The sequence below is a fragment of the Choloepus didactylus genome, chromosome 7 (genome assembly GCF_015220235.1).
Source record: "Choloepus didactylus isolate mChoDid1 chromosome 7, mChoDid1.pri, whole genome shotgun sequence".
NCBI classification, from domain to species: domain Eukaryota; kingdom Metazoa; phylum Chordata; class Mammalia; order Pilosa; family Megalonychidae; genus Choloepus; species Choloepus didactylus.
Window position 1 is genome coordinate 132,621,043 of NC_051313.1, and position 17,468 is coordinate 132,638,510.

Here is a 17,468-nt window from a genome sequence, read left to right on the forward strand (position 1 = left end):
AAAGTTATTTTTCCTTCTTCAAACTAAATAGCTTTGCCTGTTAAGTGGTAAGCAAGATGCATTTTTTAGTTAGATCATCTCCTATAATAATGCTTGAATTTGAAATTATTTTTAAAATTCAGTCATTTATTTATGTAAGTGATTAAGAAAGTTAAATATTCAGTTCAAAGTTTATGTAAGTAATAATTACATAAAGAATTTTCAAAATTTAAGATTAAGTCCACATCCTAATACTGCCTAAAAATTGTAACAGAATTGCTCACTCTAAAGGCATTTATCAAATCAACATTTCAAAGCTCTGCAAGTTAATGATAATTGATTCACAGGTATGAGCCAATGGTGCCATCCAGTGTTCCTATGAATGATCTTTCTAAATACAGTTGTGTAATGGAAATAAATGCATTATTTTAAAATTTCTTTGTACAATATTTAAGTGAAAATGAGATATTTGTGGATTTCACTGAAGGCATCAAAAAAGCTGCAAATTTCATGAAAACAAGTTTTCGGAGTAAAGAGTAAAAATGTGACAAGTTCAAAATTACCATAAATACTTCAATTTCACACATTTAATAGTTTGAGATAAGTAGCACTTCATTCATAATCCAAATTCACATATTCGTCTTTTTTCTACAAAACAATCACCTACAGCAAGGGAGAAGTAAATAGATTTACATTCCAGCTCAGCATTTAAGGAACATTGCTGTCACTGAAATACTTAATACTGATGGCATAAATACTCTGAGCAAGATGCTGTACTAAAAGCTAAGAAAGAGACGAAGACGAAATTCCTAAAAAAACATGTCAAACTTCACCTACAACTCAGCAGACATAAAGGATACTGAAGAGCCAAGGATAAAGAGGTTAAGTCTGGCCCCTACACTCTACTCCCAGCAACTTTCTTGCCTAAACAGTATAAAAGATGGGGGGATATGGAGAAGGGGAGAAAGGATCCTCGAGAATGTTCGTAGAGTTCAGGATATAACCGCATCAAAATTCTAGCACTAACATTTATTAAAGTGCCCATAATGTACCAGGTTACAAGAGATTGGCTCTGAGAGGCTAACTAATTTATGTGTGACTCGTGAACCAAGAAATTAACTATCTATGACTCCACACTCCAAGTATAGGGCTCCTTCCTATGTATTCTAGACTCTACACCGGGTGTCATCCACTCCAGGCTCATGACTGACAGAAGGATCTTGCCCTCCATAAGCTTACAAACGAACATGAATAATAACAACAGTTCTCTACTCATCTTAAGGATGTGCCAATATAACTGTTATAACCTTCACATTTAAGTTTCACAAGGGCCACGTTATAATGTCTATAATTTTCTTTTTAAAAGAATTTAATGCAGACAAAATAATACAAATAAATATGTGAATTAGTTTAAGCTACAACCCTGAGAGCAATAATTTGCCATACCTGGGAACTCACATTCTTCACCTTTCAGAGATTACTGCACATGTTCAGCTGTCGTTTATCTTTGATCAAAACCAGCGGCTTGGCTAATTAGCATAATAAATGATAGAATAAGTTTTCATTTGTGAAGAATGGTTGACTAATTAGCATAAAAGATAGTAGATACAGGAGCTTATTAGTGAAATCAGTAGCACTCAAGAGAAGCAGACTGCCTATAATGTTTTCAAGAACAGGACAAAGAATCCAGTAACACATTAGCCTAGGCCAGTATTTCTCAAACTATCCATACTGACGGACCACATTTTTTCTTTCCAATCTGCTGTAAACCAATATTTTTCTTTCATACAATAAAAATGAATTAAAAGCTACTGTAGTAATGCTAAACTGCCTTAAGAGTCTCTAAAACACTCTCAATTTCTACGCTTGTCATAGATCAGCGATCAATAGTTAATGACGAGGCACTGGTCCGAAGACCACAGTTTGAGAAGCACTGGCCTGGAGCATTAAGGATGTTACTCTGGTTGCCTAAGAGTGACTGTACTGTCAGCTGGTTCAAGTGAATCTTTCATGCAAGGTATGATTTAAAAGGAGAAATAATCAGGACTTCAGCAAGTTTACAAAAACAGCTGGACTGTGCGAGCTTGCTTAATAAATTCTTATTGCAGATTTTGGACTGAGACTTGCTTTCATTATAATCTGGCAGCTGGATGGTACGGAAGCAACTAATCCTCATTGGTAGCTACTATTGTCTACCAAAAAAGCTAAGAGTTATATGTGGCAGAATTGCCTTAGGTTGATTTACAACAGCAGCGTCCAAAACACAAAACAAGTGGTTGACCCATAATTTTTAAATAAATTAATGACTCTAAAGTCTGCTGAATTATTTTGGGGAAATGTTTTATCTTGAGATATCGCCTCTTGGGCAAAGGTGTCATAATCTTTAAGAGTTGTCTCTGAGAATGGGACGGAGGCTGAATGGGCTACTCTCATGAGAGCAGATTCAAATAGGACCATGGTTTATACAATGAGAACATCTGAACAATATTCTAGCATGAACTAAACATTCTAGCATGAACTAAAAAAATAAGAATATCTTTAGCTCTTGATACCATGCTGAGAAAGATATAAGGCAAGGACTCAATAAATGATTATTGAATATACTAAAATTTGCAGTCATTAAAAAAAAGGATTATCATATAAGAGGTCCCACATTTTATTCACTCAAAATATTTTAAAAATTCACCCTATGGTAACACTAAGCATAATACTACATATATTCCTTTCAAAGCTTACTGTGTTCATAATTCCATTTTATGACCCTGTCTAAACAGATTCTCACATCAATGTATTTCTAATCCTAATCCTTTTACCTCTAAACAAACTCCTACAAAAATGTTTCCATTCTCTAAAGACCACCTCTCTTTCTTTATGGACAAGCTACTCAAAAGAGTAATCTCCTAGCAAAACTTACTGATTTCTAACATGGTTTCTAATTTTCCCAAATGTCTGAAATTGTTAGCCTATCCCAGTATTATTTCTCTTTAAGCTGTATGAAATGGTTGATACTATTTAACTATTTCATATCCTTGAAACCTCCATCTGTGACTACTTCAATATTAGAAATGATTCCTCTGCCTCCTTCTATCCCTATATATAAACATTGACCACTCCCTCATTCAGTGACTTCATAAACCCTTATCTGACAACTAAAGCCTCTTTTCTTCCTTGTATTTCCATCTCTGACCTTTCTTTGGAAATTCCCAAATACCTGGCAACACAACAGACAATTCCACTGCAATACGATGACTCCAGAGCCCATATTCTTTTTTTTTAAGGTAACAAACAAAATAAATGGAGTGCCTTATTTCCACTTTCTCTTGCTCTTCCTACCTCTGCCTTGTGGATAATCAGCTGTCTGGTCTATTTATCATTGTCCTCTATGTCCAAATCGATGATGGTGGTGGCTAACTGTGTTGTCTTCCATGTGCGCAAGTGTGGCAAAAAGATGGCTGCACAACCAGCAGTTCTTTTCATATGTCCAAAGCCCATATTCTTAACCATTACAGAGTTTTGCCACCATTGTTTTCCTTTCCCAAAACTACCACTCAGGCTTTAATTCCTTCCTGGCTGGGTTACTAGACTGGCCTCATGTGGAGTTTCCCTGCATCTATCTATCTTCCTGCACCAAGCCAAGTTGTAAACTAGTACTGGAATAATCTTCCTAAGGCCTAGCTATGATTATTTCTCACCTCTGCTCCAAATTTAATGGCTCTCCCTTGTGCTTACCAAGTCAATTAATTCTTACCCTGGGGCAATAAGATTCTTCAAGCAAAAGATAGCTGTCCCCACTCTTCCTTACATATGCTGGAAACTCCAGACCAACTAGACAAAATTATATTCTTCACAGACAACTCACCTGGTCCCAATTCCATGCCTTGGTTCATTCTGTTCTTTGTACCTCCAATTTCCTCTAGATACCTCCTGTGGTAAGCAGAAAAATGGCCCCTCACAGATGTCCACATCCTAATCTCCAGAACCAATGAAAATGTTTCTTTATATGGCAAAGGGGAATTAAGTTTGCAGATAGAAATAAGTTGCTAATCAGCTGACTTTAAAATAGGGAGATTGGATTATCCCAATGTTTCATCAATGGTCCTTAAAAGTAGAAGAGAGTCAGAGACGCAAGGGGACATGACTACAGAACAAAGGCACAAAGAGCTGCAGTGTTGCTGGCTTTGGGGATGAAGTGGCCACCGGAAGCTGCAAAAAGCAAGGAAATGGATTCTCCCCTGGAAATTCCAAAAGGGAACACAGCCTGACAGCACCTAATTTTAGGACTTCTGACCTATAGAACTGTAAGATACTAAATCCATGTTGTTTTAAGCCACCAAGTTGGCAGTCATTTACTACAGCAGCAATAGAAAACAAATACACCTATAGATATAATCATCAAAATTCTACCTAACATTTCAAATGTCACTACAAGGCAAAGATTATTTCACAACCACAAGATCACCCTCTGCTAACTGCACAGGATATAATCCCTCATTCCTCTGAACCCACAACAGCATCTGACAGGAGTTAGGTAAGTCAGACTCTAAAATTAGACTCAGTCACTTACTACCTGCATGACTCTGGGTAGTCACTTAACTTCTCAGAGCTTTAGTATATGCATCTGTAAAACAATCTAAAGGGACTGTCATGAAGATTAAATACAGGAAACTATATTTAAGCTTCTTTGAATCATGTCTGGCACACATGAAGCACTTGATAAACACTAGCAATTATCATTAACTTTTTCTTGCCTGTTTGTTAGTCATGTCCATAACTGCCTTATCACTTACTAGACAAACATGAGCCTTTTTCATCTTTATCTCCTCCACATGGAACAGAGCCTAGAAACAAAAATTGCATTGGATAAATATCTGCTAACCAGCTCACATCAAAAAATAAGAGCAGCACTATTAACTGGATCAATGAATCACTTGGACTAAAATGAATGTATTCAATATAGCAAACATATATAAAGATTAATAATTGAAAATAAAAATAGTGTAAAGAGAAAAGATAAAGTTTATTTAAGAAATAAAATGTACCCTTGAAACAACTGTGTTCTAGAGCTTTTAAAAAAATAACAGTAAAAAAAAAACTAGCAAAGACATTAAACCACTGTGATCAAATGCTCATCCAAAATTTAGCATGATCTCAAATTTTCAACTTCTTCCTTGGCTAAAGCCACTAATATACTCCTCTTACATTTTAAGTTAGAAATGTAACGATGGATATCAACATTACAGGGTCTAACGGTAGCTTCAATAATTTACTAATACATGTAAGAAAACTTGATACAAATTGGAGCCCTTTTCTAAAAGTAAAATGGAAAATTTATATAAAACTCATATCTTCGTATTTAACTTGAAAGCAATAAAACTTTGAAAAATGTTCGAATTTTGATTTAAGGATAATTTTCTACCGAAAGAAATAATTAAGGGTATAACTAAAAACACTTAAATGTAAGTGAAAATAAGCAATGAGCTCCACTGGAGGGTTAAAAAGGGGGGTGGGGGGATCTGAATTAAGAGATCATAGAGTGACATTAAGGACAGATATTCATGAGGATGTTTTTATCTGAGAGCAAGTGCTAAGGCTACACTGATTCAGGAAAACAATTAGTAGCAGAGAAAGTTCGAAACTCATATGGAAGACAATACAGCATGAACTCTCAATATCAAAAGCCAATTTGTTAATTTATATACTAGGAGTCAATTCTCTTCTCTAATGTGAAGGACTGTGGGAGGATGAATGATAGCAAACACACAGTGAGCTTTAAATATTTTATAGTGTAGCCTCATTTAAGAAACACTCAGTCCATGAGAAGGGAAATTGAAATAGTATACATGAAAAATTTTAACATAATATTACTTAATACTATTTAAAACGATAAAAATTTTTAAATGGCTTTAAAATGAAACATTTACTCAACAAACATTTCTTGATTACAGATGTTGAACTAGAAGATAATATAATGATAACTGAAATACTTTCATCACCCAAGGAGCTTACAATTTAGTGGAAGATGATAATTATTAGTTCTGATACCATACTCAGGGTAATGAGAGTGCTATGGATGTCCAATGGACAGTGGATGCTTTTAGCTCAGCCATGGGAAGAGGATAAGAGAACGTAACTGAGTACAGAAGGATCAGAAGCAAGATGAATGGGGAAATCATAAAACATGCCAGGTAAGTGGAGCAGTGTATGTAGAGGCCTGGAGACAACAGAGAGAAGAACCTTGAATTTGAGAACTACACATATTTAGTGTGAGGTGGGGCGTGGCAAAATGAATAAATATATAGCAAATAGAAAATAAAGCATCTCTGAAAATGAACATTTAAAATTGACACTAAGGGACCTCAGGTCAAGCAAGACAGAGGTGTAAAACACTCCAGGGTACCATCCTCTCACGGAATCTTTGAACAACTAGTTAAACTGGCAGAGCTATAACTTCCTCATAACTCTGGAAAACAGTTTAATGGTTGCAGGAAAAGGGCAAGTGCCAAATCAAGAATTAGCAGCTTGAAAAACAGTACATGAAGCTTGTGGTGCCCTTAATAGCCCCTCCCCCACCTGCCAGCCTGTGTTCCCAACTGTGGGTCACTGGCCCTGTTCCAGAGGAGCAGAGTAACCCATATGCACATACTGGGGTACCTACATGTCACCATTAATCTATCAGGTGGAGGCCAGGAAGACTGAATCAGAAAACTTCTCTCCAGCATGCCCTCCCAGGGTTTCTCCTGAGGCAGAGAAGTTCCCTTCAGACAAGTAAGTGGAGGTGGCCAGGGACAAAGGACTATGCATTAAGTAATACAACAGAGTGCAGAGAGGGACTGAAAGTCTATATCAAAAGAAGCATTCAGATTCCTAAAGCCAGGAGCAACTACAAGGCCAGGGCAAGAAGCAGGTTGCAATCAGGCTCAGATAAGACAAAGAAGACCTTGCATTTTGCATTTTCCTCAGTTTAATCTTCTTGACACCAGGCAAGACTCTGAAGGAGACCATTAGTCAAAGCACAGCCAATTTGCAAAGACTGTGAAAGGTACTTTTTACTATGGTTTCATTGTTTTTGTTAGCTCCTGTCACTCAAGGAAATCTGTATCATATCATTAGCTATTTACAAACTTAAGAAACAGAATGCTCAGGGACAAAATCCCAGAGTTAAAGCTTTAAAATATTAAAATATTCAGTGTCTAACAAAAGACTACAACACAAACAACAAAAAAAAGGAAATGTTGACCCATCGAAAGGAACAAGATAAAAATCCAGAAACCATCAGTGCAGACAACCAGACTTTGGACAAACAGAACAAAGATTTTTGAAAAATGGTCCCCAATATACTCAAAGAGATCAAGGAAAACAAGGACAAAGACCAAAAGAATATGAGGAAAACATCCAATGAATAACATGACAATCTCAATAAATAGAAAGCTTTAAAAGGAGCCAAACAGAACTACTGGAGTTAAACACCACAATAATTGAAACAGAAAATTCCCTAAAGTGTTTCAACAACACATTGGAGGTGTCAAAAGAAAGAATCAGAGATCTCAAAGAAAAGACATTTGAAATGATTCAGGCTGAGGAAGAGAAAGAAAAAAAGATTGGGAAAAAAAAAGCAAACAGTTTAAGAGATCTGTGGGAAATCATCAGGAGTACTAACATATGTGTTATGGAGTTGAAGGACAAGAAAGAGAGGAAGCGACAGAATGAATATTAAAAGAAATAACTTTCCAAATTTAACAAAAGACATGGATATGCACATGAAAGAAGCCCAACAAACTCGAAACTAGATAAACTCTAAGAGAATCATGCCTAGACAGACAGTAATCAAACCGTTCAATGCCAAGGACAAGGAAAGAGTTCTGAAAGCTGTAGCAGAAAACAGTGAGTTACTGATGAGGAAACCCCAACAAGAGTAAGTGCCGATTTCTCATCAAAAACCATGGAGGAAAGACGGTAGTGGTGTGAAATAATTAAAGTGCTGAAAGAAAACAACTGCCAACTAATAATTTTATATGCAATGAGACTGTCTTTCAAAAACAATGGAGAGATTAAGATATTCACAAATAAACGAAAGCTGAGGGAGTTCGTCACCACTAGATTTACCCTACAAGCAATGCTGAACGGTTTTCTGTAGACTGAAAGGAAAGGAAAACAAAAAGTAGATCAAAGAGGCAGAAAGAAATTGACCCTCCAGTAAAGGTTACCAAAGGGGCAATTATAAATGCCAGTACTATTGTGTTGTACTTGCTACATAACTCAACTTCTCATTTCTTACAGGTGCTAAAATGCAAATACACAAAAAATAATGATAAATTAAGGGTTTTGGGCATCCAAGTACTTGTTACTTTTGTAAAAAAACAAAGAAAAAAAGGCAGGAAGATGGAGGAGTATAAGAACAATGTATGCATGCAATTGAACAACTGAACATAAGTTGGTTCAACTCAAATATGACTGTTATAGATTTAGGATGTTAAATTTTAACCCCATGGTAATCACAAAGAAATCACATGAAAAATATATGGAGAAAGAAATGATAAGGGACTCAAAATGGTACAAAACAAAACACCAAATAAATATGGAAGTAGGCATTAACAGAAGAATTGAGAGTCAAAATAGGTATAAGACTTGCAAAGACAAAATAGCAAAACGGCAGAAGAATACTGCATTATCGGTAGTTACTTTAAATGTAAATGGATTAAAAGAATGTACAAAAAAAGCATAATGCAATCATATGTTGTTTTGTAGAGACTGAACTTAAATTCAAAAACATAAGTAGTTTGAAAGTGAAAGCTTGGAAAAAATACATACCATGTAAGTAGTAACCAAAAGAGACCTGGGTTGACTGTATTAATATTGGATAAAATAGACTTTAAGTCAAAAACTATTATGAGGGACAAAGAAAGGCATTATATATTAATAAAGGAGTCAGTTCAATAAGAAAATGTAACAATTAAAAATATAGATGCACAGCCCCAAAACATATGAAGCAAATAGATTTCAAGGGAGAAACAGACAGTTCTACATTAAAAGTAAGAGATTTCAATACACCATGTTCAATAATGGATAGACTTTTATCCTTATTTTTGCCATGCCTCCCTAATAAACAACTTCATAAATAAATTAAAAAAAAAACTGATAGACTATCTAGACAGAAGATCAATAAGGAAATAGAAGTCTTGAATGATAATCTAACCCAGCTAGATCTAACACACAAATATGGAACACTTTACCCAACAGCAGCAGAATATACATTCTTCTCTAGTGCACATGGATCACTCTACAGGATTGACCATATGTCAACTATGGGTCACTGGCCCTGTTCCAGAGGAGCAGAGTAACCCATATGCACATACTGTGGTACCTATATGTCAACATTAGTCTATCAGGTGGAGGCCAGGAAGACTGAATCAGAAAACTTCTCCCCAATAAATGTAAGAAGATTGAAATCATACAATGTATATTTCTCTGACCACAGTGGAATGAAGCCAGTAGTTAATAACAGAGGGAGAAATGGAAAATTCACAAATATATGGAAATTAAACAACATTCAGTTAAACAACCAATGGGTCAAAGAAGAAATGAAAATGGAAATTAGGAAATATCTTGAGATTAATGAACATGGAAATACAACATACCAAAATGTATAGGAAGCAGCAAAGTCAGTGCTGAGGGGGAAATTAATAGTTCTAAATGCTTACATTAAGAAAGAAGAAAGATCTCAAGTCAGAGAACTGTCAAAACTGGAGGATCTAGAAAAAAGAGAACAAACCAAACCCAAAGCAAAAAGAAGAAAAAAAATAACAAAGATTACAGTGGAGATACATGAAATAGAGAGTGAAAAAAAAAAAACATAGAGAGAATATACAAAATCAAAAGATGGTTCTTTGAAAAGATCAATAACATCAACAAACCTCTAGCTAGACTGACAAAGAAAAAAAGAGGACTCAAATAACTAAAAAAAAAAAAAAAAAAAAAAAACAGAAAAAAAAAAAGGGGGAGGGGGGCATTCTCCCAACCACACAGAAATAAGAAAAACTATGAGAGGATACTATGAAAAACTGTATACCAATAAACTAGATAATCTAGATGAAATGTACAAATTCCTAGAAGCAAACAAATTACCTTCACTGACTTAAGAAGAAATAGAAAATCTCAGCAAACCAAGAATCAAGAGATTGTATCAGTAATTAAAAATCTCCCAACAAAAAAAGGAACAGATAGCTTCAAAGGTGAATTTTACCAAGCACTCCAAGAATTAACACAAATCCACTTCAAACTCTTCCAAAAAATCTAAGAGGAAGAGACACTCCCTTACTCATTCTATGAAGTCAACCTCATACCAAAGCCAGATAAAGATACCCCAAGAAAATTATGGACCAATATGCCTTATGAATACACATGGAAAAAATCCTCAATAAAATACGAGCAAACCAAATTCAACAGCACATCAAACGAATTATACAACAAGATCAAGTGGAATTTACTCCAGGTATTAAAAGTGGTTCAACATAAGAAAATCAATTAATGTAATACATCCTATTAAAAGAACAAAGGGAAAAAAATACCACAAGATCAATTTAACTAATACAGAAAAGGCACTGAACAAACTCCAGCACCCCTTCTTATGTAAAAACATTTCAAAATCCAGTAATAGATGGAAACTTTCTCAACAGGATAAAGGGCATATATGAAAAACCCACCACTAACACCATACTCAACAGTGATAGAATGAAAGCTTTCCCTCAAAGATCAGGAATAAGACAAGGATGCCCACTGTTACCACTGTTACTCAACGCTGTATTGGAAGTTCTAGCCAGAGGAATTAGGTAAGAAAAAGAAATAAAAGGCACCCAAATTGGGAAGGAAGAAGTAAAACTTTCCGTATTTGCAGATGGCATGATCCCATATACAGAAAATCCTGAAAAATCCACAAAAAAAGCCAAAAGAGCTAATAAACTTATTCGCTAAAAGGGAAGAGAGAAATATCAACATGCTAAAATAATAGTGTTTCTATACACTAGTAATGAACAATGTGAAAAGGAAATCAAGAAAAAAATTTCATTTACAATAGCAACTCAAAGAATGAATTATCTAGAAATAAATCTAACAAAGAATGTAAAAGCCTTGTACACAGAAAACTATAAAACATTGCTAAAAGAAATCAAAGAAGACTTAATCATGGATTAGACTACTTATCATTAAGATGTCCATTTTACCCAAAGTGATTTACATATTTCAACACAATGCAAATAAAATTCCAACAGCCTACTTTGCAAAAATGGAAAACCCAATCATCAAATTCATATGGAAGGGTCAGGGGCCACGAGTAGCGAAACCATCTTGGAAACACAGAATGAAGTTGGAAGACTCACACTTCCTGATCTTAAAACTTACCACAAAGCCAAAGTAATCAAAAGAGCCTGGTACAGGCACAGAGACAGATACATAGACAAATGGAATAGAAATGAGACTTCAGTAATCAATTCGCCCATCTATGGTCCACTGACTTTTGACAGTGGCTCCAATGCCACACAAGTGGGAAAGAATACTAGTCTCATCAAAAAATGGTGCTTGGCCTGGATTGTTGTTGATGTTCTCACAAACATTGGGGCCTGACGGTTTGATGTGCTGAGCCCTCTGTCTTGGGGCTGGCCCCTATGAAGCTGGTTGCTGCAAGGAGCGGCTAAACCTGCTTATAATTGTGCCTAAGAGTCTCCCGAGTACCTCTTTGTTGCTCAGATGTGGCCCCGTCTCTCTAACTAAGTCACCTTGGCAGGTGATCTCACTGCCCTCCCCGCTACGTGGGACCTGACTCCCAGGGGTATAAATCTCCCTGGCAATGCAGGATATGACTCCTGGGGATGAATCTGGACCCAGCATTATGGGATTAAGATTATCTTCTTGACCAAAAGAGGGATGCAAAATGAAACAAAATAAAACTTCAGTGGCTGAGAGATTTCAAATAGAGTCAAGAGGTTACTCTGGTAGACATTCTTACACACTATATAGATAACACTTTTTAGGTTTTAATATATTAGAATAGCTAGAAGTAAATACCTGAAACTACCAAACTCCATCCCAGTAGCCTTGACTCTTGAAGACGATTATAAAACAATGTAGCTTACAAGGGGTGACAGCACAATTGTGAAAACCTTGTGGATCACACTCCCTTTATCCAGTGTATGAACGGATGAGTAGAAAAATGGGGACAAAACCTAAATGAAAAATATGGTGGGATGGGGGGGTGATTTGGGTGTTCTTTTTTATTTTTATTTTTTATTCTTATTCTGATTCTTTCTGGTATAAGGAAAATGTTCAAAAATAGATTGGGGTGATGAATGCACAGCTATATGATGGTACTGTGAACAACTAATTGTACATCATGGATGACTGTATTGTATGTGAAAATAGCTCAACAAAACTGAATTTAAAAAAAATAGTGCTTGGAAAAATGGATGTCTGTGCAAAAAGAATGACAGTGGACTCCTACCTCATGCCATAAAAAATATCAACTCAAAATGGATCAGAGAACTAAATCTAAGAATGAAAACTATAAAACTTCCAGAAGAAAACATAAGGAAGCATCTTCAGGAATTTGTTAGGCAATGGTTTCTTAGACTTTACACCCAACAAATGAGCAACAACAAAAAAAAATTCACATAAATGAATGCCACCAAAATTAAAAATGTTTGTCCAACGGAATCTATCATGAAAGTAAAAAGAACCAACAAAATGGGAGAAAATATTTGGAAATTACATATCCAATAAAGGTTTAATATACAGATATATAAAGAAATCCTACAACTCAAAAACAAAAAGACAAACTGCCTAATTTTTTTTTAAATTTTTTTTTATTAAATTCAGTTTTACTGAAATACATTCACACACCATACAATCATCCATGATATACAATCCACTGTTCACAGTATGATAACATAGTTATGCGTTCATCACAATCTATCTCTGAACATTTTCCTTACATCAGAAAGTACCAGAACAAGAATAAAAACTAAAAGCAAAAAAAGAACACCCAAATCATCCCCCTATCCCACCCCATTTGTCCTTTAGTTTTTTGTTTTTGTTTATTTATTTATTTATTTATTTATTTTTATTAAATTCAGTTTTATTGAAATACATTCACACACCATACAATCATCCATGATATACAATCCATTGTCCACAGTATGATAACATAGTTATGCGTTCATCACCACAGTCTATCTCTGAACATTTTCCTTACATCAGAAAGAACCAGAACAAGATAAAAAATAAAAGTGAAAAAAAACACCCAAATCATCCCCCCATCCCACCCCATTTGTCCTTTAGTTTTTATCCCCATTCCTCCACTCATCCATACACTAGGTAAAGGGGGTGTGATCCTCACGGTCTTCACAATCACACTGTCACCCCTTGTAATCCACATTATTATATAATTGTCTTCAGGAGTCCAGACTGCTGGGTTGGAGTTTGGTAGTTTCAGGTATTTACTTCTAGCTATTCCAATACATTAAAGCCTAAGAGGTGTTATCTATATAGTGCATAAGAATGTCCACCAGAGTGACCTCTCGACTCAATTTGGAATCTCTCAGCCACTGAAACTATTTCGTCTCATTTTGCATCCCCCTTTTGGTCAAGAAGATACTCTCAGTCCCACGATGCCGGGTCCACATTCATCCCCGGGAGTCATACTCTGCGCTGCCAGGGAGATTTACACCCCTGGGAGTCGGGTCCCACGTAGTGGGGAGGGCAGCGAGTTCACCTGTCGAGATGGCTCAGTTAGAGAGAGAGAGGGCCACATCTGAGCAACAAAGAGGTACTCAGGGGGAGACTCTTAGGCACCATTACATACAAGTTTAGACTCTCCTTTGTGGAAACCGCCTAATTTTAAAAAGGGGCAAAAGACTTTAATAGTCATTCCTCCAAGGAAGATATACAAATGGCCAAAAACCATACAGAAAGACGCTCAACATCATTAGCCATTAGGAAAATGCAAACTAAGGCCACAATGGGATAACATTTCACACCCACTAGAATGGCTACTGTTCTGTTACAGAAATGAAAATTAAGTTTTAGAGAGGATCTGGAGAAATAGGAAAACTCATTCATTGTTTATAGGAATGGAAAATGGGGCAGCTACTGTAGAAGACAGTTTAGTGATTTAGCTGCAAAGTTTCGTCAAATGGGTCCTAACCTAACATTTGGCAGATCCTGACTGAAATATTAACTTAAAGAAATGTGTCTAGCCAAAAGGGGATAGATCAGTCCTGCATGTGCAAAAACATGACTCTCAGAAACAGTATGTGTTTAGTCCCTGTAAAGGCACTGTTCAGGAGAGAGTGTGAAGTAGCCAGCAAACTCAAAGTATTATATTGTCCAATTGGTGAGGTAATCTGTTCAGTGAAAAGTTAGTATAATCCCATTAAACTTTCAAATCACAAAACTGAATGATCCATTTATTCAATGAATAAATATTTATTAAATTCTTACTCTCTACATTCTTCTATGGGGATACAGAGGTAAACAAGATTGTTAGAATCCTCTGCCCTCATGGGGCTTATGTGCCAATGAGAGGAGACAATTAAAACATAAGTGAAAAAATACATATATATACACACACACACATATATACCAATGCTGATAAATGCTTCAGAGAAAAATAAAGCAAACAAGGAGGAGAGATAATATAGTAATGCTGGAATTGTAAATAGGATAATGAGGAAGTCTACACTGAAAAGGTAATAATAACCCAAAGGAGTTGAGAAAAGCAATGCAATATTTGGGGAAAGAGAACAACCAAGAGAGAGGGAAGAGCAAACAGCCTTGTATCTATAATTTGGCTCAGGCTGCACAGAGAGAATATGTTAGGTTCTTGCATCAACATGATACTACACTTCTCAATGTTAATAATTTCTCATTTAATCTCTTGTTTCTCACCCTGATGAGTACAGGTTTCTGAATCATCAGAATGACAGACCTTGGTTCATGACAAATTCACAAAATCAACAAAATGTCATTCTGGTGGGGCTTTTTGGAAAAAGCCAAATGGCTTCTCCAGCCTTCTCTGGTCTTTGGCAGTGGTGCTGAGGATGTGGCAGGTGATAAGACTAGAGAGAAGAGATGACCAGTGAAACGCAGCTGCCAGAGCGCAGGAGGGAATGAAGGCACTGGCTTGGAGGGTGTTTGACAAAGGCTCAAGAAGGAAAGTTCAGTTTCTCAATGGGAAATAGCTTAAAGAAAGAAAAGGGCAGAAGCACAACGATAAAGAGAAGGGGAGGGAAAGAAAGAAAAGTGAAGTCAAATAGGAACAGAACAACTTAAATCTGTTGAAAATGAGAGGTGGTTGCTGGGTGAGTAAGGATTCGCTATGATTTAAGGAATTTCTACTGAGACCTTGGTCTCACCAAATTTTCAGCCCATAACACACAGACTAAAATGGGAAGAAAGAAATTTTTCATCCAGAATCTCCATATTCACATCATTTTCAAAGCAAAGCCATCAAAGATTGAAGAAATCAAGTTCAATAAATACAAATAAAACTAGGTATGAATGAATATACCAAAATTTTATAATCAGGCAAGATTTCAGACCAAAACAATAAAATTAAAACAGCACTTAATATTCAGTCACTATGCTTTTTCCCCCCAGTTTAAATACATAAAAGTTACATTTTAAAACATGCATTTCAGATAGTTAATTTTCAAAGCATGGTTAGTATCTTGGGCAACAGTTACTATAACCCTACTGAAAAAAATAGTCAAAGGGTTTGTTTATCATTCCAAAGAATAAAATACTCTTTTTAAAAACATTTTAACCAAGAGCACAGCTGGAAAATGAAATCCATGTTTATTACCAAAAATGAGAAGAACAAAATTAATCAAAGATATAAAATCTGCTGCAAATATAAGTGTAATTTACATAAAGGAAACACTTTAGAGGGCACCATATTCAAGTGTTTTAAAATTCTTTTGTAATCTTCTTCCCTGAGAAAATAGTCAACTATTTTCTATTGTTACATGTCCAGGAAAAAAAAAAAAGTGAATTCATGCAATATAGTTAATATTTTTTGAGCAAGTTTGGAGAGAAGCTTACCCAGTATTGATGGAAATGATTTCTATCAGTGGATTCTTCCTAATCTTTGGCAAATCCAGTCGCGCTCCCCCCCAACCGTTTTCCATTATCCTTTTTCTGCCCCAGCAGTCTCACTGAGTGACCTTCAAATAAAGCATATAAACATACATTAGCATGAGTCACACAAATTCGCTTTCATTTACTGCTCTCAACAAATGTGCCAATGTTTGTATTTAATTTTTTTCTTATATGGGAAAAAAGAATCTGGAGAAGATGCAATCATTTGAGGCTAAGAAATACTGCTGTGCTTGAGGGGCAGTCAAAAATGTTTTACCAAAATTAAAAAAATTAAAAATAAATGCTTTCACATTCACACAACACAGATGAGAGAGAGATCAGAAATACCCTCAGGTCATTCCACAGGTATCCATAGCATATACTTAGGCACTGAGCTGGCCTACCAAATTGCTAAGTTTAAAAAACAAAGTGAAAGCTTTTTTTACCTCCTCAAAGCAAACAGCAAAACAAAGAAGTAGAGTTTTAAAAAGCCATGAGAAAATATTTTAGTGTTGTTTTTTTAAAAACAAGGAAGAGTATTTTTAGCTTATTTTTATAAAACATTACAAAAAGAAAGCATACCACTTCTAAAAGCTATTAAAATTTTTTCTAATTTAAATTTTCAAACAACTTCAGACTTGTAGAAACATAGCATAGTACAGAGAATTCTTATAACCTACAGATTCTCCAATTATTATTTTTACTATATATCACATTTTCTAGGTACATACAGATTTTTTGGCTTTACTGGGGTATATTTTATATACAATGAAATTCCCCCATTGTGAGTGTGCAATTTTTTAAAGAAATTTATAGAATTGGGAAATCATCACCAAAACCCAGCTTTAGAATATTTCTAAAATATTTCCCCCCAAATTCCCTCAAGCCATTTATAATCCATCTCTGTTCCCATATGCAATGTACCACATTTGGTTCATCATTGACAAGCTGATAGATAGTTGGATTTTTTCTAATTAATAGCTATTAAGAATGCTTCTGTGAACTTCATATGTGTCTCTGTTTGATGCTTTCGTTTCTCTTAAATTCTTAGGAGTGGAACTGCTGGGTTGAGTGGTGAGTTTACGTTTAATTTTTTAAGAAACTGCCAAACTTTTCCATAGGGCTGTATCACTTTATATTCCCACCAACAATGTATGAAGGTTTAAACTTTCTCCACATCAGCACCATCACCAAGAACTGTAACTTGTTTTTATAACAGCATTTCTGGTGGGTATGCAAGAGTATATTATTGTGATTTTAATACAGATTTCTATAATGACTAATGACATTGCGCATTTTTATGTGATTATTAGCCAATCATATATCTTACTTGGTGAAATGTCTACTCCTATATTTTGATGATT

General features: G+C 35.5%; 1 protein-coding gene across 1 annotated transcript in view; it reads right to left on the bottom strand.

Moving 5' to 3' along the window:
* Positions 1–17,468, bottom strand: part of CDKAL1 (CDK5 regulatory subunit associated protein 1 like 1) — a 732,119-nt gene that overhangs the window by 416,611 nt on the left and 298,040 nt on the right. Inside the window, 2 exon segments of the mRNA XM_037843927.1 lie at positions 16,069–16,139; positions 16,141–16,190. Coding sequence (XP_037699855.1) covers positions 16,069–16,139; positions 16,141–16,190 — 121 coding nt within the window.